At 38.1% G+C, this 25,670-nt stretch overlaps 1 protein-coding gene across 2 annotated transcripts in view; it reads left to right on the forward strand.

Moving 5' to 3' along the window:
• The first annotated feature begins 285 nt into the window (after positions 1 to 285).
• The window catches only part of CROT (carnitine O-octanoyltransferase), a 47,820-nt gene continuing 22,435 nt past the window's right edge, over positions 286 to 25,670 (forward strand). Inside the window, exons 1-7 of one of the 2 annotated variants that reach the window (XM_019443203.2) lie at positions 286 to 324; positions 981 to 1,032; positions 4,128 to 4,263; positions 7,504 to 7,628; positions 9,348 to 9,529; positions 9,699 to 9,823; positions 19,811 to 19,919. In XM_019443203.2, coding sequence (XP_019298748.1) covers positions 4,149 to 4,263; positions 7,504 to 7,628; positions 9,348 to 9,529; positions 9,699 to 9,823; positions 19,811 to 19,919 — 656 coding nt within the window. In that variant the 5' untranslated portion in view covers positions 286 to 324; positions 981 to 1,032; positions 4,128 to 4,148. Of the gene's footprint in view, positions 393 to 980; positions 1,033 to 4,127; positions 4,264 to 7,503; positions 7,629 to 9,347; positions 9,530 to 9,698; positions 9,824 to 19,810; positions 19,920 to 25,670 lie in introns of both variants that reach the window. The other variant, XM_019443204.2, reaches the window with a different exon arrangement.

Below are 25,670 nucleotides of genomic sequence, written 5' to 3' on the forward strand. Positions count from 1 at the left end.
CTGAAAGCAGTCAACCGCTGTCCGGCAGGGCTGGGGCCATTTCTCTGGCGTCGGGGAAGCCCTTCTCTGGCGTCGGGGAAGGCCCTCCCAGCCCCGCAGCCTGGAACCCAGCCTCCGGCAGAGGACGCCCGAGTGAGATTGGGCTGGGTCCTGTCAGAGCGCAGGCCCGGCTCGTCCCAGGCTTCAAGTACCGGGCGGGACCCTCGCGGCTTTCCATCCAATCTTCGTTCGCCGGTGCCTGCGGGGCGGGACCCTCGCGGCTTTCCGTTTAATTCCTGCTCCTCGGGGGCCGCGGGTCGCGGCCGAGGAGGTGAAGGGCAAGCGGTGAGGACCAGTAGGCCCGATGGGGCAGCGCTCCCTCTCTCCCCAGCCCGTGGAGATGGTGGGGAAAAGTTAAGTTGCGTAGAACAGAGTTCCATAGCGTGGAACGGCGGAAGTGCTCGGACTCGGCGGGAGTGTCGAGTAGTCTGGCAGCTCGCCTGCCGCGGTCGTAGAAGTACCCCCGAGGTTGGGCCGCCGGGTGGTGCCGTAGCGCTGCTTATTTGGATTTCTCTCACTTGGTGGCCTCCTGAGTGTGCGGAGCAACTTTTGGTGTGGTGGGAGAAGTCTGAGCTCTCCTCGCTCTGCACTTCTGTATCTACACCCAAGCTTTAAGCTTGTCGCCCTGCGTCTGGGCGGGGGCCCCAGATACCGGGCACCGGCAGCACTTTGTCTCTTGAGTGTGGTTGTCCAAAACCTGGTGAATCCCGTAACAGTTGTTCGCCAGCTGTCTGGTAGATGGACTCTTTTGAGTGCGTGCTCTGATTCCCAACAGTTTTAAGTCTTAGGGCTTCATAGTCTGCAGATTTCTTGTCTTCCATTTTCTTAAGCCAGTTTTTGGTAAAAATTTCCATGTTCCCTCCCGCCCCCGGCGGTTGTCACGCTAGTTTCTTGCTTCCCACAGTCACCAGCCTAGTTCAAACCCCTGTGTTCTCAAACAGGATGGTTGCAGCGGCCTCCTGGAAGTCCTAACCAGTTCATCTTCGTGTACCGGTATGTGGCAATTTATTTTTTTACTTGCTGTTCCCGATTCTCTTTTCCAATCTGTGTTTACATTTTATTGCCCCCAGGAAGCCATCCTGTAATTAAATCCAGTGTCATGATTTTTCTTAATGCGTATGTAGGTTCTTTTAGACTTCATCTTTGTAGTTGAACATTCAAAACAGTCCTTGCTGAAAAAATCTCCTAATTCATATTTTCACTGTGTACGTTTTGGTGAGTTAAGACCATATAGGTATGGGATTGGTAGTCTTGGTATCATTTTTCTAGCGTCCATTAAGTACTAAGGGAGGTAGGTATACAGAGAATAGCTTATCTTTTCTACGTATGTGTATTAGATTCTTATTGCTGCCATAACAATTTACCATAAACTTAGTTAAAAAAACAAAACAAAACAAACCACACAAAATCACAAAGTGGTTATCTCACAGCTTCTATAGGTCTGAAGTCCAGGTAGTTTTATCTGGGTACTCTGCTTAGCACCTCACAAAGCCGAAGTAAAGGTTTCTCTAGTCCTGGGCTCTGGTCTGGAGGCCCTGAGGAAGAATCCACCTCTAGGCTAAGTGAAGGTGCAGAATTTATTTTCTTGCAGGTGTACTAGGGCCGAGGACCCGATTTCCTTCCTAGGCTCCAGCTGGGGGCTTTGTCAGTTCCGTAAGACCACCTGTATGTTCATTGCCAGACAGCACCTTCAATCCTTTTCATGCTTTTAATCCCCCTGACTCATCTACAGCCAACTGCTGGAGTAAGCTTTCTGCTCTTGAGGGCTCAAATGATTAGACCCACCTGGATAATCTAAGGTCACCTGTGCTGTGTAAGACAACATGATCACAGTCATGGAAGTGATGATCTCATTATATTCACAAGTTCTGGAGAGTGTAGGGGTGAAATCATGGGAGCCATTCCTAGAAATTCTGCCTAGCATAACATGGTTGTCTCAACTAGATTGCTTTATTTTTACTTTTTTTATTTGTTTTATTTTTTTTAACACTTTTTTAAATGTTTATTCTTTGAGAGAGAGAGAGACAGCACATAAGCAGGAGAGGGGCAGAGAGACAAGAGACACAGAATCTGAAGAAGACTCCAGGCTCTGAGCTGTCAGCACAGAGCCCAACACGGGGCTCGAACTCACGAACCGGCAGATCATGCCTTGAGCTAAAGTCGGACGCTTAACCGACTGAGCCACTCGGGTGCCCCAGATTGCTTTATTTTTATGATGTGTGTTTTTGTTTTTTATTTTAAGTTTATTTAGAGATTGCGTGCCAGCAAGGGAGGGGAAGAGAGAGAGAAAGAGAGAATATCCTAAGCAGATTTCTTGGTGTCTATGCAGAGCCCGACACGGGGCTTGAACCCACGAATTGTGAGACCGTGATCTGAGCCGAAATCAAGAATCAGACTCTTAACCGACTGAGCCACCTAGGCGCCCCTGTGACGTGTTTTTGCAGTCATTTAAAAACAATCCTGGAGGCACCTGGCTGGCTCTGTAGAGCATCTGACTCTTGATCCTAGAGTTGCAAGTTCAAGCCCCAATTGGGTATGGAGCCTATTTAAGAATGATAATAAAAATAAATAAAACAATCCTAACAACAACTCTTTCTGATTGTATGATTATCCTCTCTACAGATAAGGGAATTTGGTTCAAGTCAGTTGCCCAGAGGCTCATGACTAGAAAGTGGTAGAGTTGGCATATGGACCCATGCCTACATTTCCGTTAAGTCTAAAGCTAATGTTGGTGGATGGTCAAAATAAAGTGCAAAGTCATTAGATAGCAAGAAGCTATTAAATGGGAGGTCTTTGTTGTACCTTACTTCTGGATTATATCTTTTTATTAGCGCTGTAGGTTGAACTGTTTTAGCCTAACAAAGCTTGATGACATGAATGACAGTGTTTTCACATACATCTAGAGGGTGGAGGCTAGGGGTAATAGGAAGATTCTGTCAATACATGGTGTCTGTAAGCAGTTGAGGTGTCTGTAAGGTGCTGCTTCCATTGGTCATACCTGTTAGTGAGGAGAGAAAGCACAGGGAGAACACATGTAGTTAGTCCTTTATAGGGGCATGACCTGGAGGTGACACATTTCAAAGTCATACTGAGCTCCAAGGCAGGGTAGGAGATAAAGCTGTGTGGCTTTATACCCAGTTGAAAGTCAGGATTCTGTTAAGAAAAAAAAAAAAAAAAAGGAAACAGTTAATATTGGCTGATAACAGTCTCTGCCACACCCTTGCTTTTGATAATGTTTTATTCTTTAACCTATGAGTGGAATATTTTATTTGGTTTGCTGTCAGTTTTCAAAAAGATTTGAAAGCACAGATAATTCTTAAGGTTTCTTGATTTCTCAGTTGCTATTAAAGACTTTGAGAAACTTAGTTTTCCTTTTAACATTTGTATACCTCATTCACATTTTGGATTAGTTTGATTTCTCTGATGAAAATTAATAAATTTGTTCAAGATTGCTGGGGATACTTGAAGTCATTCTGGGTAGGCTTCAAACCATCTGCATGCGGTTACAACAGCTTGTCGTATGATTGATGAATTCTGTAATATTCTACAAGTCCACAGCTGGATGAATCTTCTGCTTTTCATACTAGGCTCTTGGGAGTGCTCACCTTCCACCCAGCATAACTTGCTACACATCTGAATTCTCCCTACCCATTTAGAGCTCCTGTGGGTTCTCTTACCTGTCTCTAGTAGCTTTTGTTTAAGGGGAAGATTGGAATCAAACAGATCTTGACCTTACTAGAGTTGGTAAATTGTCTTTTGAGTTTTGGTTTCTTGGTATGTAAAATGTCAGTGAATGCCAAAAGGCAGAGATAATAGGAAGATTAGATAAGGTCTTCTATGATACCGTAGTACTTGGCAAATAGTAGGTACTGACTCTGAGCTCCACCTCTTGGAATCTACATGTTTTTTTGTTTTTGTTTTTTTTGTTTTTTAATTGATTTTTCTCACTCTGACAAGTTTATGACTTCTGTAAGGACTAGAACAAAGTTCTGTATATACTGTGGTCTCTAGATAATGATTTATTGCATTGGAACTAGCATATATAAGAATATTTATGAGATTGAAATTGTGAGGGCTTTTTTCTTTAGTTTTCCTGTTGTGATTGCATCATGGAAAATCACTTGGCTAAATCAACTGAAGAACGAACATTTCAATACCAGGATTCTCTTCCATCTCTGCCTGTTCCTTCACTTGAAGAATCATTAAAAAAATATCTTGAATCAGGTATGTATGTTTGTAATCTTTTCGTATGTATTATATTATTAGTAATGTAGGAAACTATGAAATTACTAGAAGTTGATGGGGGTGTAATTGTTTTTTCCTTGAGACTCATGGTAATGTATCCTTAAAATGTGCAGAACTTTTTTGTCTTTATTTCTCAAGTTACTTTTTCCATAGTTTGAAAAGCCAGATAGTATTTTTAGGTTTATAATAAAAAGTAGCAGGCCTCTGCCTCATTCTCTACTCCCACCCCCAAATCCCACTCCCTCAGGCAAGCATTTTCAAATATTTTCTCAGTTTTTTGATATTGTTTATCTCCAGATATCTTCTATCTCCAGATTTAAAGTAACATGTTTATACTACTATTTCTTTTTTTTTTTTAGTTTTAGATATTATAAATTTGTTGGTAAAAAGATGTGGATTTAGCTCTTTCACACCTTTTACCTTTCCACTCTTCACGCTCAGCATATATGCAGTCCAACATATCCACGTTTTCCTTTTCATTCTCTCAATATAGTTGTACAGAATCACCATTTGGGATTAAATGATTAAATTAGTATTCACTTGATTGAACTCCAGGTTTTACCTCATTTAAATCAGTATGTACCTGTGTTACTTTACCTGATCATTTAGGGTTTATGATTATGCAGTCAATCACACTGTGCTTTGGTTACCTTTTTGCTGTTTTTTTTGTTTGATTTTGCCTCATTTTTCATTTGCTTACTTTGCTTTGTATCCTTAACTAATTCACTCCCAAACACTTCAATACACTGAAAACCCTTATGTACATTATATATAATACATATATGTGTATGTACCTATACATATATTAAACACATAAGCTATTCTCTGAGTTTCATTTCTTGGAGACATCCCTCCTAGGGCCCTCTGCCCTCTTCCTTCAATCAGCATATTTTTCTTAAGTTGGTTGATAGCTGTTCTCTGGGGACTTTCTTTCCCCCATTATCCTAGCAGTTTGCTTCACCTCTCCCTCCTTTATTGGATTCTCTGGTTCCTGTCTTTTTCTTCCTCTTTTCACTTATATTTGTGAAGTACATCTTTAGTAGCTACTTGAGAAAAGAATTTCTGGGAAAAAAAGAATGTGAGACCTAAAAATTTATTCTACCCTCATATCTGATTGTTTGGCTGAATATAGAATATTCTGGGTTGGAAATGATTTTTCTTAGGAGTTTTGAAGGTACTGTCTGTTCTCTTGAGAGGTCTAATGCCATTCTGTTTGATCCTTCATATGTGGCCTGTTTTTTACTTTACAGATGTGTTTGGAAACCTTTTTATCCCTACCATTTTGATTGTTTCCATGTCCCTTAGTGTGTAGATTTTTTTTTCTCATTTATTTCTCTGAATACACAGTAGGTTCTTTTAAGTTGAAAAATTCAAGTTACGCAGTTTGAGGAAATTTGAAAAATAGTGTTTCTTGAATAGTTTTCTCCTTTGTTTTCCCTCTCTTTCTGGAATTCCTAGTAATTGGATCTGGGGCATTCTGGACTAAGCTTTTAATTAAAAAATGATTTCCCTTATTATTAGTGCCTTTCCCTTCCTGGGAAAGGGTCTGTTTATTGTTTGGGACCACCAATCCTATTTTTGCTTATTCTGCCTTTGACTGTCATGCGAGAGGCTTTCCTCAAATATCAGAAAATTTGTAGTCTTCATATTTTAGAGTTAGACCCTAAAAAGCCGATTGAAAGCTCTATATGTGTGGGTAGGGATTTGGTGACCAGTGGGCCTTCTAGTGACTCTTGTTGCAGAGATCTAGCAGTTCCATTGGGACCATGCCCAGACCTAAGTAATAATTTTTCTTGGACTGATCTGTTTCCCCAAAGAGTCCTCTTTTGTTTAGAAGGCATTAGCCTGATTTCTAGTGTTTTGGGAACTAAGTAGGGGAAGGAGGCTGGAGGGGTCATTGTTCTGGGTGTACCCTTTCATCATAATCTCTTTTTTTTAATATGACTTAGGAGCCATGTATTCTGTTTGTCAATTTTTCCTAAGAATAAACCTCTAGATTTCTGCTGGCATTGGTAGGAAGTTGCCTGGCTTTCTAGAGTGGAGAAAGATCTACAGGAGACCTGTTTTCAGCCACTTTTTGCCCCCCCCCCCCCCCGAAAGTCCATTTGCCTAGAATTCTTGAACCTTTCTGGGATTCTACTGCAGGAATTGACTTGCTTCTTGGTTTGCACCTAACCTTAACCTTGTATCTTCCTCCCTTCCGCTGTCTAGGCTTTAGACAGGCTTTCTCCATTCTACAAAGTCCCCATTTTCTCATGTGTTTTCTAATTTGTAAAATGTTAGCTTAACTGGTCTGCTGTCCTCTCCTTCCATATTCTTGGTCCTTATAGGTTTTTGCCTTTTTAATTACCGTGATTTTACTGAATTCTAGGAGGTTTGGAGATAAATGTATGCATTTGGTTCACTTTGTTGAACTGAAAAGCCCTTGATGTTCTTTAAGTTTCTTCTTTTCTCTTTTTCCTCAGGTACTTTTATCTGGGAATTCAAGTTTCTTTTGTAAAAATTTTAATGATTATTCACTGTTTTTGATTATACATTTCACTTGGACTGTTGCTAAATACAGCTGTTTAAATTGACTTTAAGATAGTACTTGGAAGAGACAGAATCATAAAAAAGGAAGATATTAATGTCCTTTGCTAATTTGCTTTTCTCGGTAGCAAATTTTCGGAACAATTGGTTTTCATTTTCATGGGCTAAAATCCTGTTTTTTATTTGTTTTTGTTTTGTGTGTGTGTATGTATTTGGAAGGAAACTGTTATTGGCTCTGGCTCTGGGCTGGAGGCAGGCTTTACACTTAAATTTACGTACATATTGCACTTACGTACATGATGTTCAAGGCTCTGCTTGAACATTAGTGGAAGGAGATTTTAATTTCTCTTATTCATGGCTAAACAGGATTAACTTTTCTGTTGGACTAATAGCTAGATGATAGTTCTATCTTTATCTTTTTAATTCTCATCATCCAGAATAATTTTAAAATAGTTTTTCAGAAAAAGGTTATCAGATTACCCAGTATCCACTGTTTTATTTTTCACCTCATTTTGCATTGTTGCTTTTCAGCTATTTTTATGTTGTAAACTCTGTCATAATTTATTGGACTGCTGTAGTAATTAATGCATTTATAATTGTTTTACGTAATTAAGTCTCAAGATTTATGTAATAATGTGAGTTTATGGTACATGATGTCTAAGTATTTTAATGCATATTTTATCTTTATAGTAAAGCCATTTGCAAATAAAGAAGAATATAAAAAAACTGAAGAAATTGTCCAAAAATTTCAAGATGGTATTGGAAGAAAATTGCACCAGAAATTACTTGAAAGGGCAAAAGGAAAAAGAAATTGGGTATTTGTGTTATTGTACTTATAATTAGAAAATTGATGATGCTTGAATGAAAAATAAAAATGTTTTATTTAAATAGCTTTCAATTTAAAATTATTAGTGTAAATATCCTTGCAGTCGTTGTTGTAATCATCCAGAAGAATGAGGGAATTGTTTAACTCTAGGGAGTTTTAAGTGTTGTGTGTGAACTTTTCTTTTACCACATGGAGGACTTGTTAAAATGCAGACTTCCTGGGACCAGTGATTCTGATTCAGTATCTCTAGAATGGGGGCCCAGAAGTCCTTATTTTAACTTTCCATGTGGTCCTGGTGGAGGTGATATGCAGACCCTGCTTTGAGAGAAACATTTTTTCAGGTAATCCTAGCCTGAAAAAAATAGACATGCCACATAGGTGGCATACAAATACTTAAATATTGCATGGGAGAGAAAGGGCCATTACAAAGTTGGAGTGGAGAATGGTTTTGAGTATTATATGTTGGAATTAGGTAGATTGAGAGGGAGATGTTGATACAGTCATTACTGAGGCAGTGCATAATTTTCTTTAAGGAATCTTGGGCTTCTTCAGCTTAACTACTCTACTTCTGTAGTGTGAACCAGAGGTTAGGTTTTCATAATTTAAAAAAATTGCCAGGGTGCCTGGGTGGTTCAGTTGGTTAAGCTTCTGGCTTTGGCTCAGGTCGTGATCTCGCAGTTTGTGGGTTTGAGCCCTGTATTGGGCTTTGTGCTGACAGCTGAGAACGTGGAGCCTGCTTCAAATTCTGTGGCTCTCTCTCTTTCTGCCCGTCAATGACTCGTGCTGTCTCATAAACATTAAAAAAAATTGCCTTAATCTAGAAATAATGATTGTAACTGTATTTAAGCTTTAGAAATAAAAAGCAAGTTGATCTTTCCATTAGTCATTGATAACTATGAAGGAGTAATAGAATTTTATACTTTGAGATTTCTTTCTTCACAGTCTTGAGACTTGAGCAATTTTAACTGAATCAGGGTAAGGTAAGAAGTCTGTATCCTTTTTGGTTACTTCCTTTTCTGAATGATTATAGTTTATAACATCCATTTCTTAAAAAATAACTCCAGATAATTTGATGAGATCTGCATATCTGCCTGAAATTTAGTTGCATATTATAAAAGAAGGACACAGAAAGCACTGAAAATTCTGAATTAGTTTTATGTGTACTGAAAAGGTTTCATATTTCTGATTTAGCACTGCAGTTTTTGCTTGGAAAAGGAAAATTGCAAATGTCTTACTAGTTGTTATAATTAAGTGAGGATTTGTTAAATATTTATTATACCCAAAGTACTCTGGGAAAACTCACCTAAGGACTTCGGTGTTGTGACTTCAGTATGATCTATCTGAAGTGACTTTTCAGTGCTTTCTTGTTGCCTGTTTTTGGTAATGTAATTATAATTAAGATCCTATAGTTCCAGAAGAAAGAAATGATCATAATACCATTTTTCAATATCTGTGATAATTTAAAACAAGAAAGTGTGTTTTTATTTTTTAATTTATCATTTTTTTAAAAAGAGCTTACTGAGGTAAAATTGACTTAAAGTCCATTGTCCGTGTACAATTTGATGTGGGTAAGTAAATGTGTTTTTCAGTGTTAAAGAGTAAAGAGAAAAGAACAAATACAGCTTTTGTTTTTTTGGTTTTCTTTGGCAGCAATTATACATTCAAGTATACCCAATTGCATTAGGCTGAAGTTCTTAATTTCTTTTAGCTGGAAGAATGGTGGCTGAATGTTGCCTATCTGGATGCTCGTTTACCGTCACAACTGAATGTCAATTTTGCTGGTCCTGCACCTTATATTGAACACTACTGGCCTCCAAAGGAAGGCACTCAGTTGGAAAGAGGAAGTATAAGTCTTTGGCATAACTTGAACTACTGGCAGCTATTAAGAAAGTAAGGACAGTTATGTGAATTTAGTAACAGGTTTACCTACAGTTTTAGGTGGCAAAATGTTGAGAAGCTGAATTTTAGTTATTCAAAGATACTATAGTTGTGACTACTTGTTTTACAAGTGTTATAAAGACTTGTTGACCAAAATACTTTTTTTTGTTTGTTTTAATAGGGAAAAAGTGCCTGTTCATAAAGTTGGAAATAATCCTCTAGATATGGATCAATTCCGAATGGTGTTTTCCACATGCAAGATTCCAGGGATTACTAGAGATTCAATTATGAATTATTTTAGGACTGGTAAGTAGAAAACATGGGTACTTTTTTGGTTAAGTCATTAGGATTTGGATAGTTGTGCTGTGGTTTCTACTGTGATGCTGTGGATGACTAATTGGAGGCTTTCTGTGAACCTTTTAGTTGTAAGTAATTTATGGGAATGGATTTTTTTTTTTTTAAATGCTTATTTATTTTGAGAGAGAGAGGGGCACAGAGGGAGGGGAGAGAATCCCAAGCTGGCTTCTTGCTGCCAGCCCAGAGCTCGACATGGGGCGTGAACTCACCAATTGTGAGATCATGACCTGAGCTGAAATCAAGAGTTGGATGTGAAACCAACTGAGCCACCCAGATGCCCTGGGAATGGATTTTATAAAATGTGTCTTACATAGTTCTATATAAAAGCTGGTGTTTATGTTGCATCATTTGAGTATTTAAATTTTAAAGAACATTATCGATTAGAATATTAGGAAATCTGGAGCATATGATTTGGATCTTTCTGTCTCTACCCTCTTACTTGAATTTTCTTTTTGAGTGTTTGCTTATATATGGTTATTATGCCCCATTTCTCTGTGAGTATGCCCTTCCTTCCTCTCCCAGCCTTTCGAGGTGAGAGCCTGGTGTCAGTCTTCTTGAAGGCATAGGAGTTCAGATTGACTCACCAAAGTTTTTGTTTTTACTGTCCGCTTAATGGTAAATTCTGCTTGGTGTGCTAGCATATCTCAAAATGGAAAATTCTATTGTAGTAACTGCCTGTTTTTGGTTAATTTCAGGATCTTTTTCTTTTTTATAAATTTAATAACATAGTTTATAGTTACTGCAGAATGTAACTATGAAAGGAGATTTTTCTTACCTGAAATTTTGTTTAAAAGTAAAATTTCTGGGGCGCCTGGGTGGCTCAGTCAGTTAAGCGTCCGACTTCGGCTCAGGTCATGATCTCGCGGTCCGTGAGTTCAAGCCCCGCGTCAGGCTCTGTGCTGACTGCTCAGAGCCTGGAGCCTGTTTCGGATTCTGGGTCTCCCTCTCTGTCTGACCCTCCCTCGATCATGCTCTGTCTCTCTATGTCTCAAAAATAAATAAACGTTAAAAAAAAAAAGTAAAATTTCTTTGCCAGTTTTGCTTGTAGTGTGAGGAATATGAGTTTACTTTCATAAACTCCTCTTTGTAAACCTCATTAGATGCTTGAGATATTTAATGTCCTCAGGCCCACACACATTTATCTTGATGTTCCAAGTGAAAAACCTGGTTACTTAGGGCATAAAGTTTAATGCCCAAACACGAATGGAAAAAATGAACAGGAGAAAATGGAATAGCCATAGCAAAGAGAGAAATATGCATATTGGTTAAGAACTCAAATCAGTCAACCTGGTTTTCAAGTTCAATCTTTACTATTTGATAGGTATGTTCTAAGATAGATAAAATAATCCTTTAAGGTACAGCATGTATTGCGAGTTAAAGTGTGGGATTGTGATGCTTCCATCTTTGGTTTTCTTTTTCAACATTACTTTGGCTATTTGGGGTCTTTTGTGGTTCCATAGAAATTTTAGGATTGTTTTAACTCTGTGAAGAATGCTGGTGCTATTTTGATAAGGATTGCATTGAGTGTGTAGATTGCTTTAGGTAGTTTCGACATTTTAACAATATTCTTCTAATCTATGAGCATGAAATGTTCTTTGATTTCTTAGTGTCGTCTTCAATTTCTTTCATAAGCTTTGAATAGTTTTCAGCATACAGGTCTTTTACCTCTTTGGTTAGGTTTATTCCTAGGTATTTTATGGTGTTTGGGCATGTAAAATGCAGTCATTAATTTAACAATGTGCCTCTTAATACAGTCCTTCAAGCTATCATAAACTATATTCTTATACTTACAGCCATGCGAAGAGGTATAGTTAGGGATAAAGCTGAGGTAATAAGTAAACAAATAACAGAGTTGGTGATAAATACTGTATAGAGAATTCAAATAATGGGTAAGTAGGTGGCTGTTTAGGTAGTCAGGGAAAGCATCTCTGAGGATATGAATAAGATGTTCCAGCAGTTTTTTGTCTTTTTATTTTTGATTGGTTCATATTGTTTTTGTGTTGAGGGAAGAAATCCCCCGGGCATGAATAAATTTGGCATGTTTGAAGGGGAATATGGATGGAGCACACGAGGCCACGGGGAGGTGGCCGACTGGAGTGGTGACTAGAGGCTGGATCATATGGTAATTTGGAAGCCAACTTGTGGATTTGGATTTTATTTAAAATGTGAATAAGATAGTATTAGTGAGTTTTGAGGAGGAAAGTGATGTGATCAGGTTTATGTTTTGAAAAGATGATTGTACCTGCTGTTTGAAGATTAAGATTTTTAGGAAACAGACAGTGGTAGAAGCAGGGAGATCAGTTAGAAAATAGTTTTAGGGGCGCCTGGGTGGCTCAGTCGGTTAAGCGGCCGACTTCGGCTCAGGTCATGATCTCGCGGTCCGTGAGTTCGAGCCCCGCGTCAGGCTCTGTGCTGACAGCTCAGAGCCTGGAGCATGTTTCAGATTCTGTGTCTCCGTCTCTCTCGCCCTCCCCTGTTCATGCTCTGTCTCTCCCTGTCTCAAAAATAAATAAAACGTTAAAAAAAAAAAAAAAGAAAATAGTTTTAGTAGTTCTAGTGAGCTACAATAACGACTTGTACTTGCGTAATAATATGGAACTGATAAAAAGTTCTTAGATTCTGGATATATTTTGGTTTTGGGTTTAGCAGAATTATTCATAGATTGGTTATGAGATGTAAGAAAAAAAAGGGGAATCAGATGACTTCAAGGTATTTGGCTTAAGAAATGGGGTAGATAGATGTGTTGGTTGATGAGGTGGGAAAAATTGGGACGAAATATTCAGGGAGGAAATTAAGAGGTCCCTTAGGCTATGTTGAGTTTAAGATGCCTTTGACATCTGAAGTGGAAATGCAAGTAGATAGTTGGATGCAAAGTTTGGACTGGGGGAGCAGTTTCAGTGCTGTACCAAGAGATTTAGGAATCACCATTAGCAGGCACAGAAAACATTTTAAAGCCCTAAGAGTAGCTTTTGTAACACATATAGAGGAAGATTATCAAGTGAACAAATAATGATGCTTAGCACAATTAAATATGGTATTTGGTGGTCTGAAGAGTCCAACACAGCAAAAGAGACTAAAGTGGGAAGGAAGCAAGGACAGTGGTCTCCCGGAAGCCAAGAGGAGGAAGTGTTGTACTGAATGCTCCAAAGGTCAACTGAGATAAAATTTAAAAGTGACCAAATTATTTGTCAACATGACATGGACCGGCTGCCCTCGACAAGAGCAGTCTTAGTGGAAGTTGGGGAAGGGAGCTCAACTGGAGAAGATGAAAGGAAGCTAAGTAAGTAGTGACAACATTTGGAAATAATCCTTACGGAAGAAGTTTTGATGTACAGTGGGAGATACTTTATTTTTTTAAATGGGTACTATTATATAACAAAGAGAAATAAAAGGCATCCAAATTGGCAAGGAAGAAGTCAAACTTCTGCTTTTTGCAGATGACATGGTACTGTATGTAGAAAACTCAACAGATACCACCAAAAAATTGTTAGAACTAATACATGAATTCAGCACAATCACAGGATATAAGATCAACATGCAGAAATCTGTTGCATTTCTATACACCAGTAACAAAGTAGCAGAAAAAGAAATCAAGGAATTGATCCCATTTGCAATTACATCAAAAAACAATAAGATACCTAGGAATAAACCTAACTAAAGAAGTACTCTGAAAACTATTGAACACTTAGGAAAGAAATTGAAGAGCACACCAAGAAATGGAAAAGCATTCCATGGTCATTGAAGAACAAAACATTGTTAAAATGTCTATACTACCCAAAGCGATCTATACATTTAACACAATCCCAATCAAAATACCACTAGCATTTTTTGCAGAGCTAGAACAAACAATCCTAAAATTTGTACGGAACCACAAAAGACCCCGAATTGTCCAAGCAATCCTAAAAAAGAAAAGACTGGAGGCATCATAATTCTGATTTCAAGCTATATTACAAAGCTGTAGTCATCAAGACACTATTGTTACTGGCACAAAAAGAGACACAAAGATCAATGGAACAGAATAGAAAACCCAGAAATGGACCCACAACTACATGGTCAACTCCTCTTCAACAAAGCAGGAAAGAATATCCAATGGAAAAAAGATAGTCTCTTCAACAAATGGTGTTGGGAAAACTGGACAGTGACATGTGGAAGAATGAAGCTTAGACCACTTTCTTACATCATACACAAAAGTAAATTCAAAAAGGATGAAAGACCTAAATATGAGACATGAAACCATCAAAATCCTAGAGGAGATCACAGGTAGCAACCTCTTTGACCTTGGCAACAGCAACTTCTTACTAGACACGTTGCTGGAGGCAAGGGGAAAAAAAGCAAATGTGAACTGTTTAATCAAGATGAAAAGCTTCTGTACAGTGAAGGAAGCAATCAAAACTAAAAGGTAACTTACGGAATAGGAGAAGATACTTGCAAATGACCTATCAGATAAAGACTATAAAGAACTTGCCAAACTCAACACCCAAAAAAACAATCCACTGAAGAAATGGGCAGAAGACATGAATGGACACTTTTCCAAAGAAGACATCCAAGTGGCTAACAGACACCTAAAAAGATACTCAACATCACTCATCAGGGAACTACACATCAAAACCACAATGAGATAACCACCTCACACCTGTCAGAATGGCTAAAATTAACAACACAAGAAACAACAGGCATTGACAAGGATGCAGAGAAAGGGGAAACCTCTTGAACTGTGAGTGGGAATATAAACTGGTGCAGCCTCTCTGGAGAACAGTATGTAGGTTCCTCAAAAAACTAATAATAGAACTACTCTATAATCTAGCAATTGGACTATTAGGTATTTACCCAAAGGATACAAAAGTACAGATTCAGAGGGGTCCACAGACCCCAGTGTTTATAGTAGCATTATCCACAATAGTCAAACTATGTGTGTATGCATATATATGTGTATATGCATATACACATATGTATACACACATACACCCACACAACAGAATATTAGCCATCAAAAAGAATGAAATCTTGCCATTTGAAATGACATGGATGAAACTAGAATGTATTAGGCTAAGCAAAATAACTCAATTAGAGAAACCATATGATTTCGCTCTTATGTGGAATTTAAGAACCCAAACATGAACATATGAGAAGAGGGGGTTGGAAAGAGGGAGAGAGGAAAACACCACAGGAGACTCTTAATGATAGAGAACAAACTGAGGCTGATGAAGGGAGGTGGGTGGGAGATGGGCTTAGATTGGTGATGGGTATTAAGGAGGGCAGTTGTGATGAGGACTGGGAGTTGTATGTGAGCGATGAATCACTGAATTCTGCTGAAACCAATACTGCACTACATGTTGGCTAGCTAAAATCTAAATAAAAATGAGTGCTATTACATCACGAGATTGGCATAGGAGAGGAAGAACAATAATCTTACAGGGGTAAGAATAAACAGCCAGAGTCTTTGAAAAGATAAGAGCTGAGAGGGTCAAAAAGTAGAAATGGTGGAGGGGTTGGTCTTTGACAAGAGCAATGATGAGAGGGAATGCAGAAAGTGTGCATCTTGATGCAGACATAATTGACCAATTTTGTTGTGGGAAGATGAGGAGGTCCTATGAATTCCCTGTGTTTTCGTTGGTGAAATGAGAACTGAGGTCATCACCTGGGGTAGAAGATTTGAGGAGAAAGGAGATGGTGTGAAATACTAGTCATTTTTGGAAAGTGGGAGAAGCACATTTGCTATGGAAATGTAGGGTAGCTGATCAGTGTTGAGTGCCCATTTGAAATGGTGTTTACGAATTTAAAATTAGATGATATATTCTTTTTTTTTCCTACAACAATCAAGCAGGTGCAGAAAGAGAAAGTGGAAGATTTAAGTGTTTTGGAAGAGAGAAATTAAAATGGGTCATGGAATCTATCTTGAAGACAGAGAAAATTGAAGAAATGATGTATGTGGAGGCAGCCTGTAAGCTGCTATGGCTCAAAGGATGGTGTCAATAAGGAGGCAATAGTTAGAACTATTTTTATTTTTACTTCCCCCTTAAGAGACCATTAACACTAATTCCGTCATGCCTTTTGCCCTGTTTACCTCATTTTGCCTAGAAGTTCAGACTTCTCAGATCATAGCCTGTCCTCTGGATTCGTGGATTTGTGCATAGCCTAATTTGATCTACGTTCCTTACTACTGTGACCCACTCTCCTTTCCTTTTCCAGACTCTTGTGTACTTCCTGAAGCACACAGTCAGCAAAATCCTTTATATCTTCAACCTTTTCTCTGAAAGTTCCTGTTTACTTTGAAGGGTTCTGTTACTGAACCTGGTTATTCTTTGAGCTTACTGCGTTGCCTATAACCATCTCAAGTGGGTATATTTTCTCTCATACTTTGGTACTAGAAGAAAGGTAGGAGATGTTGTATGCTCTTTATCTCCTGTTATTCTTTCCACTTTCCCTTCTTCCTTACAGTTTGAGCTCTGGAAAAAAGGAAAGCTATCAGGTGAGATCCCCAGAGCTTGTCATGATTGCAGTGACTTTGTTTTTGACCATTCTCCTTTGTTCATTGATTGGTATAGCACCAGGCTCCCTGCATTTCTTTCCATTACTACCTCAGTCACATCCTTGATGACTTGAACTTCCAATTGTTGATAATCCGTGACTTCTGCTTTCCTTCACTTTCTTCCTCTAGTGATCTGCACCTCCATTCCTTCTCAAGGAGCCACACACTCCTGTGGTCATGCCCTAGACCTTGTTATCAAAAACTCCATCTCCAATTTCGATGCTGCATAGTAATTATAAGCATCTCACTCTGATCTCCACCTTGTCTTCACAACTCCCTTCCTTTGGGAGTCTACCTTAGCTGTTTCTTTGATCACATTGTGACTTAAATGCAGTTATTCTATAGTTATTCACAGTTCCATTCCTGCCACCTCCACTGTAATCACTCCTTTGCATACACATTCAAATCTTTGCCCACCCCCCCTTCCCCACTCCACCCACCCCCCCTTCCCCACTCCACCCACCCCCCCTTCCCCACTCCACCCACCCCCCCCTTCCCCACTCCACCCACCCCCCCTTCCCCACTCCACCCACCCCCCCTTCCCCACTCCACCCACCGCCCCCCTTCCCCACTCCACCCACCCCTCATCACTGTTTAATTATAATCTTCTCTCTTACCTCTACATATTACCATAGCAATTTACTTGGCTTGAGAAAACATCACTTAATTTTCTGTTAAACCTCAAATGGACCCACAGCATACCTTGCCATATATATATATTTTTTAATGTTTGTTTATTTTTGAGAGAGAGAAACAGCATGATGGGGAAGGGGCAGAGAGAGAGGGAGACACAGAATTAGAAGCAGGCTCCAGGCGGTCAGCACAGAGCCCGATGCGTGGCTTGAACTCACAAACTGTGAGATCATGACTTGAGCCAAAGTCGGATGCTTAACCGACTGAGCCACCCAGGTGCCCCGATCTTGCCATATATTTTTGTCAGGTTATTCTCTCTCTTCCAGAAAGACTGTCTCATGCTTTTCTTTATTCTCAGCTAATGAACTCTTATTCTCAATAAATGTAAAGCAGTCTTTCCATCACAAAATTTACCAACCTATCTGTTAGGCAGAATAATGCTCCTCAGCCCCCCAGAGTTGTTTGCTTCCTAATCCTTGGAGCCTGTCAGATGTTTTAGGTTACATAGTAAAGGGGAATTTAGGTCACAAATGAAGTTAAGTTTGTTAATCAGTTGACTAGACATGGGAAGATTATTCTGGAATATTCATGTGGACACAAAATAATCACAAGAATTCTTACAAGTAAAGAAAGAGGCAGAAGAGAACCCAATTGATGGGAGGATGAGAAAGTCATGATCCTCCTTTGATGGTTGTGAAAATGGAGGAGAGTCCTAAGGGCAAGAGTGTGGGCAGTCTCTAGAAGCTGGAAAAGCAAAGGAAACTGATTCTCCCCTAGAGCCTCCAGAAGGAACACAGACATGCTGACCTTCATTTTAGACTAGTAAGACAAGTTTCAAACTTCTGTTCCCCATACCTGTAAGATAATCCATTTGTGTTGTTAGTGGTAATTTGTTACAGCATTCATAGAAAACCTACTCATTCAAATACTTGTCCATCCTGCAACCCCCTCACAATACATTATTTTACGTTCTGCCTTGCCTTGTTTAAATGGATGAACTGCTTTGTCTCATAAAGACAACGTTCTGTATGGTGCACTGGGCCCCACCTCTTCTTGTGTAATCAAGGACCTTGCTGCTGACTTATCTTCTCTTTGCTGCGTTGTCAGTTTTCCCTCTTTACTGGATTGTCCTAATCTGTAGTATCGCTCATCTGGAAAGAAAAAAAAAAATTGACCTCTTGTCTGCTTCAAGTGTCACACCTCATTCAAAGCCACCATCACCTTTCACATAGATCCTTGTCACCTAGATCACTTTAGTTATCTCTCAACTGATCTTGCTGTATGTTCTCTTCACTGTTACGATCTCCTCTTCATAGAGTAGCCTGAGTGACCTTTTTCAAGTACTAATGAGGTCACATTATTACTGTCTTACTTAAAACCCTCCATAGGCTTCCTTTTCATAATATTTAAAATTGGAAGTGCTTTCTGAGGCCAATGTAACCTGGCCCTGATCCTGGCTACCGTTCTACCCTTTTCTCTCTCTGCTGCAGCTACACTGACTTTTTTTTCTGTTTTTTTTTTTTAAAGCAAACTATCTCATTTTGTCCTAATGCCTTTGCACTTGCTGTTTCCTGTGCTTAAGATTCTCTTCTTGCAGATATTTCCATGCTCACTCCTAACTTTGTTTAGGTCTCTGCTAAAATATCCCCACTTAGGCCCATCCTGAAGTAGTACCCTCCTGTCCTGTCGCCCTCCCAACATTTGTTGATGAATTTGCTATCAGGCTTATTTTCTTTTTTCTTTTCCAGTCCTAAATTTAAATAGGGGGTGGTCAGTAAATGGCAACAATAAGATGTAGTAGTATTAAATGTAAAAAGATGAGGAGGTTTTTGAAGGAGAAGAGAGAAGAAATGTATTGGAAGTAGCCATGAAAGACAATGAAAATACATACCTTACCTCCTAGAACTGGAAGAAATAGGATATAAGAGAAAAAAAACAGTGCTATGAGGAGATGATCTTTCCTCATAGTTGATGGGTTTCATGAGATAATGTGTGTAAAGCATTTACCACAGTTAATTGTACATATTAATCAGTACATTTCCTTCCATTGGCAGTGTATGTCTTTTCTGTCTTTTTTCTTAGAGGAAAGGAACAGGGACCATATAGGAAGACCTTTGTCAAAGGCAATGGTAATAGAAAAGTGAGGCTAAATCAGAATATTCTGAGATTTACAGCAAACATACAGTTCTTGGAGAGTTAAAGTGTGCCCAAAGAATCATAGAATCAATTATCAGTGGCTTGCCAGGTGTGATTAGAGCCTTAAGTAAAACTAGATTTGGCAAAAAGCATTCTCCTTGCCACTCAAACAGTGCCCTTTTTCAACTGAAAACTATTTTATTTAGAAATCATAGCTAGATTTTTACTGCAATTAAATTATCTGATAAGCAGTCAACATTGAAATAAAGCCTAGGAGAAACTAATTCTCATAGCTCTTCTACAGGATTTCTTGCTGCCCTTTTCCCTTTGTCATTTCTATCCATGAATAAACTAGAAAGCCCTGCAGGAGTTTGGGATTATATAAGTCTCAAGGTGTACAAATATTTGAAACTCCATGGATTTTTGGCTGTTTCACATGGACAGATTTCAAGAGTGTATATTTATATCATAATTGAAAGTCCATCACCTTATTGTTCATATGATATTTTTGATGAATATATGAATATATTATCAAGTATTGGAGCAAGGATTATTTTCTTCTTTTGGATGTAAATAAGCAGTTTTACTCTTGTTTAACTTTGAGAGATTGAGTTTGGATTTCCTGTTTCTTTTTCCAGAGAGCGAAGGGCGTTCCCCAACTCACATTACGGTGCTTTGTCGAGGCCGAGTCTTTGTCTTTGATGTAATGCATGAAGGATGTTTGATGACCCCACCAGAGATTCACAGGTTTTCAAACTACTTTCTTGAGTCTTGAGGTGTTAAGTTTTTGCTTGAGTTAAAAAAATAAATTTTGTTCACAATTGCCTTTGTATAAAGGGACAGTAAGCTAAAAAGAAATAATTCTGTATATGCTGATTTTTGCAAATTTATTATTTTTAGCTTTCATTAATTTTTAACTTTACTAGATGTATATGAATCTATTCCACTTGGAGAAAAGGAAAACATTCAGAATATTATCAATTTCATTTCTTGCCCCAGAATTTATCACCATTAACTAGTTTGGTATATTCTGTCCTTCTGTATCCGTTCTAGTGAATTTATATGCACATAAAGACTTATAAAAAAGAATGTAGTTTATATCTAGTATGTATTTAAATGCATACAAATAGTATGTACACGTAGTATGTACGTGTAGTATTTTGTGTGTTTATATTTTCAAAGTATATTATGGAAAATTTCAAAATTTTGAGGGAACTGTATAATGAAGCTCTTCCATGTTCTCATACCCCGGCTTCAACAGTTATCATCTCCTAGCTTCAACAATTATGAATTCATAGCCTTGTATCAACTCGCCTTTTCTCCTCCCCTCAGTCTCCTATGGATTATTGTAAAGAAAATCTCAAGACATAATGTTTCCACTGAAGTATTTTAGTATGTACCTCTAAAAGATAAGGACTCTTAAAATCATACACATGCAGTACCATTATCACACCTAATGACTTGCTTCTTTTAGAAAATGAGGAATTCTTTAATATCATTAATATACAATCATTTGTTCAAATCTTCCTAGATTGTCTTATAAATGTTGAGTTGTATGTATCTATATATATCTCTAAAATTTTTTTATTAAGTATTACAAACATGTACAAAAGTGCACACAGAAATATACAGCTACATACTCATGTAACCACCACCGGGTCAAGATAATAGAATATTTCCAGTATTTTAGAAATTTCCTTCATACCACTTGTCAGTTACCATGCTTTCTCTTCTTTTCAAGGGTAATTATTTAGGTGGCTTACGGTTTTTACTAGAACAAAAAATGATGCTGTGAGAATCCTTGTACGTTTTCTTTCTGATTACACTTAGGAAAGGACTTGTTGAGTCATAGGGTATGTGAACATTGAAATTCAGTACATAATGCAGTTTTCGAAAATAGTTATACTAATTAGCACTTTCATACATATATGACTATGTGGGAGGAGTTCTTTATACTTTTTGGATGTGAGCCTTTTGTTGTGTTTAGGTGTTGAAATCCACAGAATAGAAGATGTTTATACCCTATTAAAGTATCTTTTTTTTTTTTTTAGTTTTTCTATTAGGGAAGTTGGCACACAGTGTTAGATAAGTTAAATTTTTAATTTTTTTTAAATGTTTTTATTTATTTTTGAGACAGAGACAGAGCATGAGCAGGGAGGGGCAGAGAGAGGGGGAGACACAGAATGTGAAGCGGGCTCCAGCTGTTTCAGCTGTGCTGACAGCTCAGAGCCAGATGTGGGGCTCGAACTCAGAGTGAGATCATGACCCGAGCTGAAGTCGGACGCTCAACCGACTGAGCCACCCAGGCGCCCCAGATCAGTTTTAAGTGCGTAACATAGCGATTCAACTTTTTCCTGTGTTACACTATACTTACCAGAAGTGCAACTACCAATCGTCACCATACAACACTATTAGAATATCATTGGATAAAATTAGTAAGAGTTGGTGATTGGGCTTAGAAAGAAAAGAAGGTATTAAATAGGACTGAAATTTTTAAACATGGTTGGGTAGGCAAGTAGTATTATAACAAAAGGAGGCAACAGAGGAGGAGGAACCATTTCATTTTTTTTCTTGTTTTTAATAACTACTTTATTGAGATATAATTCACACACCATACCTTTCACCCATTTAAAGTGTGCAATTCTTGGGGTGCCTGGGTGGCTCACTTGGTTGAGTGTCTGACTCTTGATCTCAGGTCATAATCTCAGGGTCATGGGTTCAGGCCCCACGTTGGGCTCTGTGCTGGGTGTGAAGCTACTTAAAAAAATAAAGGGTGAAATTTGGCATGTTTTAGAATATTCACAGAATTGTGCAATCATCTCTACAATCAATTTTAGAACACTTTGTTACCTCCAAAAGTAACCCTGGACCCATAAGCAGTAAAGCCCTATTGCTCCCCAGCTTTCACCCCATCCATTAGTAGACACTACCCATATCTCCCAAACACTCTAATTCCATTAGCCTGGCATAACCACCAATGGACTTTTTGTGTCTGTGTATTTGCTTATTCTGGGCATTTCATACAAATGGAATCTTAAAATGTATGGTCTTTTGTGTCTGGCTTCTTTTACTTAGCATGATGTTTTCAAGGCTCATCTGTGTTGTAGCATGCGTTATTACTTTATTCTTTTTAATGGCTGAATATTCCATTCTGTGGATATGCCACATTTTATGTAAATATTCATCACTTAATGGACATTATGAATAATACTGTCCTGAACATCAGACTTTTGTGTGAATATGTATTTTCATTTCTTTTGGATACATAACTAGGAGGGAATTGCTAGGTCGTAGCTCTGTTTAACTATTAGAGGGAATGCCAAACTGTTTTCTAAAATGACTGCACCATTTTACATTCACTTCAGCAGTAAATGAGGGTTCTAATTTCTTAGCATCCTCACCTCACCAACACTTGTTATTATCTGTCTTTTGGGTTATAGCCATCCTATAACCTTGGCTATAACCAAAAAGGTGTGACGTAGGATCTCATTGTGGTTTAGTTTTGCTTTTTTATAATGACAGGGATCTTGAGCATTTTTTTAAATGACTAAGAACTTTATTTTTTTTTTAAGTTTTTATTTTAATTCCAGTTTAGTTAACATACCTAACTGTATTAGTTTCAGGTATACAGTATAGTGATTCAACAATTCCATACATCAGCCGGCGTTTATCATAACAAGTGCATTCCTTAATCCTCATCATCGATTTAACCCAATCCTCCCCCCACCTCCCCTCTGGTAATCATCAGTTTGTTGTCTATAGTGAGGAGTCAGTTTCTTGGTTTGTCTCTCCCCTTTTTTCCCCCTTTTGCTCATTTGTTGTGTTCTTAAATTCTACATATGAGTGAAACCATATAGTATTTGTCTTTTGCTCACTTATTTCACTTAGGTGCATACATGTCATTGCAAATAGCAAGATTTCATTCTTTTGTATGGATGAATAGTTTTCAGTTGTATATATATACCACATGTTTATCCATTCATCATTCAGTGAACACTTGGGCTGTTTCCATGTCTTGGCTATTGTAAGTAATGCTGCTATAAACATAGGGGTGTATGTACCCCTTTGAATTAATGTTTTTGTATTCTTTGGGTAAGTACGCAGTAGTGTGATTGCTAGATTCTAGGTAGTTTTATTTTTAACTTTTTTAGGAACCTCCATACTATTTTCCACAGTGGCTGCACCAGTTTTCATTTCCACCAATGGTGCAGTAGTGTTCTTTTTCTTCTGTGCTGTTGAGCATCTTTTCATGTGCTTATTGACCATTTGTATATCTTCCTTGGAGAAAAGTCTATTAAAATCCTTTTCCAATTTTTAATTGGATTGTCTTTTGATTATTGAGTTGTAAAACTTCTTTGTACATTCTGTCTCTTACCAGATACATAATTTGCAAATATTTCTCTCCCTTTCTGGAGTTCTCTTCTCATTTTCTTCTTGACTTCCTTTGAAGCACAAATGTTTTAATTTTTACAGAGTCCACTTTTCTATTTCTTTGGTTGCTTGCGCTTTTGGTGTTGTATCTGAGAAATCGTTGCCTAATCCAAAGTCATAAATATTTAGGGGCACCTGGCAAGCTCAGTTGGTAGAGCATCCCACTTTTGAGCCTAGCATCATGAGTTGAAGCTCCACATTGGGCATGGAGCCTCCTTAAAAAACAAAAACAAAGTCACAAAGATGTATACCTATGTTTTCTTCTAAGATAAGCTTTTTTTCTTTTAATTTGGAAAGGGGACAGGGAGATGATTTTTAAATCTAGTTTGGAATGCTGACTGAAACTGAAGTAGAGATATCAGCAAGCATTAGGAAATTTGGGACCAGAAATTTTAAGAGAAAGTGGGATTGAAGTTAGAGATTTGGTTGCCTCTTACACAAAGGTAATAGACAGTTAAAGCTCTTAAACAAATGGATGAAATTACCAAAGGAGAAACTTGTAGAAGACGTCAGGAGAGGTCAGTGACAGATTTGGGGGAACGTTTGGCGGTGAAAAGAGAACAGATGATCAGTGAAATAGACTGAGCAGAAAGCGAGGTAAGGAGACTGCCGTGGAACAGTGCTACAAAAGCTAAGATAGAAGATAATTTTAAGATTTACTCCTGGGTGTTAAATACTCTGTGATCAGGAAAACAGGACTGAGATAAACCTGCTACATTTGTTTTATGGGATACTGTTGGTGACTTTCAGAAATGCAGTTTCAAGATAATCATTGGAGGACAAAACCAGATTATAATAAATGAAAGTAAAGTGGAAAGTAATGAAGGCAGAAACCAGATTGTGAGAAAATCTCAAGTATAGAATATTTTGAAAGGTGTAGGAGTCTGAAATGTAAATACTGGTAATACAAATTTTGTGCTTTTAAATATCAAACAATGCATGTGTAGCTAAAAAACAGATGCATAGATGGCCAAATTAAAGGAAAAGGGGTTATCCTAGTTACCAAATCTGTAGCATTTAAAAAAATTTGAACAGACTTTTAAAAACTTTATTGAGGTGTGATTGACATATGAAAAGCTGTACATGTTTATTGTGTACATCCTGATGAGTTTGGAAATAAGTACAGACCCATGAAACCATCACCACAATCTACCATAAACCTATCCATTACCTCCAAAAGTTGCCTGCCTCCTTTATTTAATAATTTTTTTGTGATAACACTTAACATAAAACCTATCCTCTTAATTTTTTAAAGCATACAGTACAGTATTGTTAATTACAAGCCCTGTGCTCTACAGTAGATCTCTAGGATATTCATCTTGTAAAGCTGGAATTTTGTGTCCTTTGACTAATTACACCCCCCCCCCCCCCCCCTTTTCCTCCTTACCCATGTCCAGGAAACCACCATGCCACTCTATTTTAGCTTGCTCCTGTAAGTGATATTATGTTGTATTTGTCCTGTGTCTGACTTACTTCACTTAGTGTATTGTACTCCAGGCTTATCCATGTTGTTGCCAATGGCAAGATTTCCTTTCCTTCTTTTTTAAGGGTGAATGATACTCCATTGTACATGTATGTTACGTTTTGTTTATCCATTCATCTGTCAGTGGATACTTAAGTGTCTTACACCTCTTGGCTATTGTGAATAATGCTGCAGTGAACATGGGAGTGCAGATGTCTCTTAAGGTCCTGACTTCAATTCCTTTTGATATACACTCAGAACTGGGATTGCTGGGTCATAGAGTAGTTTTGCTTTTAATTTCTCAAGGAAACTCCTTACTATTTTCCATAGAGGCTGCAGCAATTGACATTCCTACCAACAGTCCACAAGAGTTCTTTTCTCCACATCCTCACCAACACTTATTTCTTATTTCTTATTTCTCATAACCATCCAGATAGCTGTGAAGTGATGTATCATTGTGGTTTTGATTAATATTTCCCTGATGTGTAGTCATGTTGAGTACCTTGTGCACTTGCTGGCCATTTGTATGTCTTTGAAGAAATGTCTGTTTAGTTCCTTAACCCATTTTTAAATTAGGGTTATTTGGTTTTTTGGTATTGAGTTGT

Source organism: Panthera pardus, unplaced genomic scaffold, assembly GCF_024362965.1.
Source record: "Panthera pardus isolate Hobbes unplaced genomic scaffold, ASM2436296v1 HiC_scaffold_8, whole genome shotgun sequence".
In the NCBI taxonomy this organism is placed as follows: Eukaryota; Metazoa; Chordata; class Mammalia; order Carnivora; family Felidae; genus Panthera; species Panthera pardus.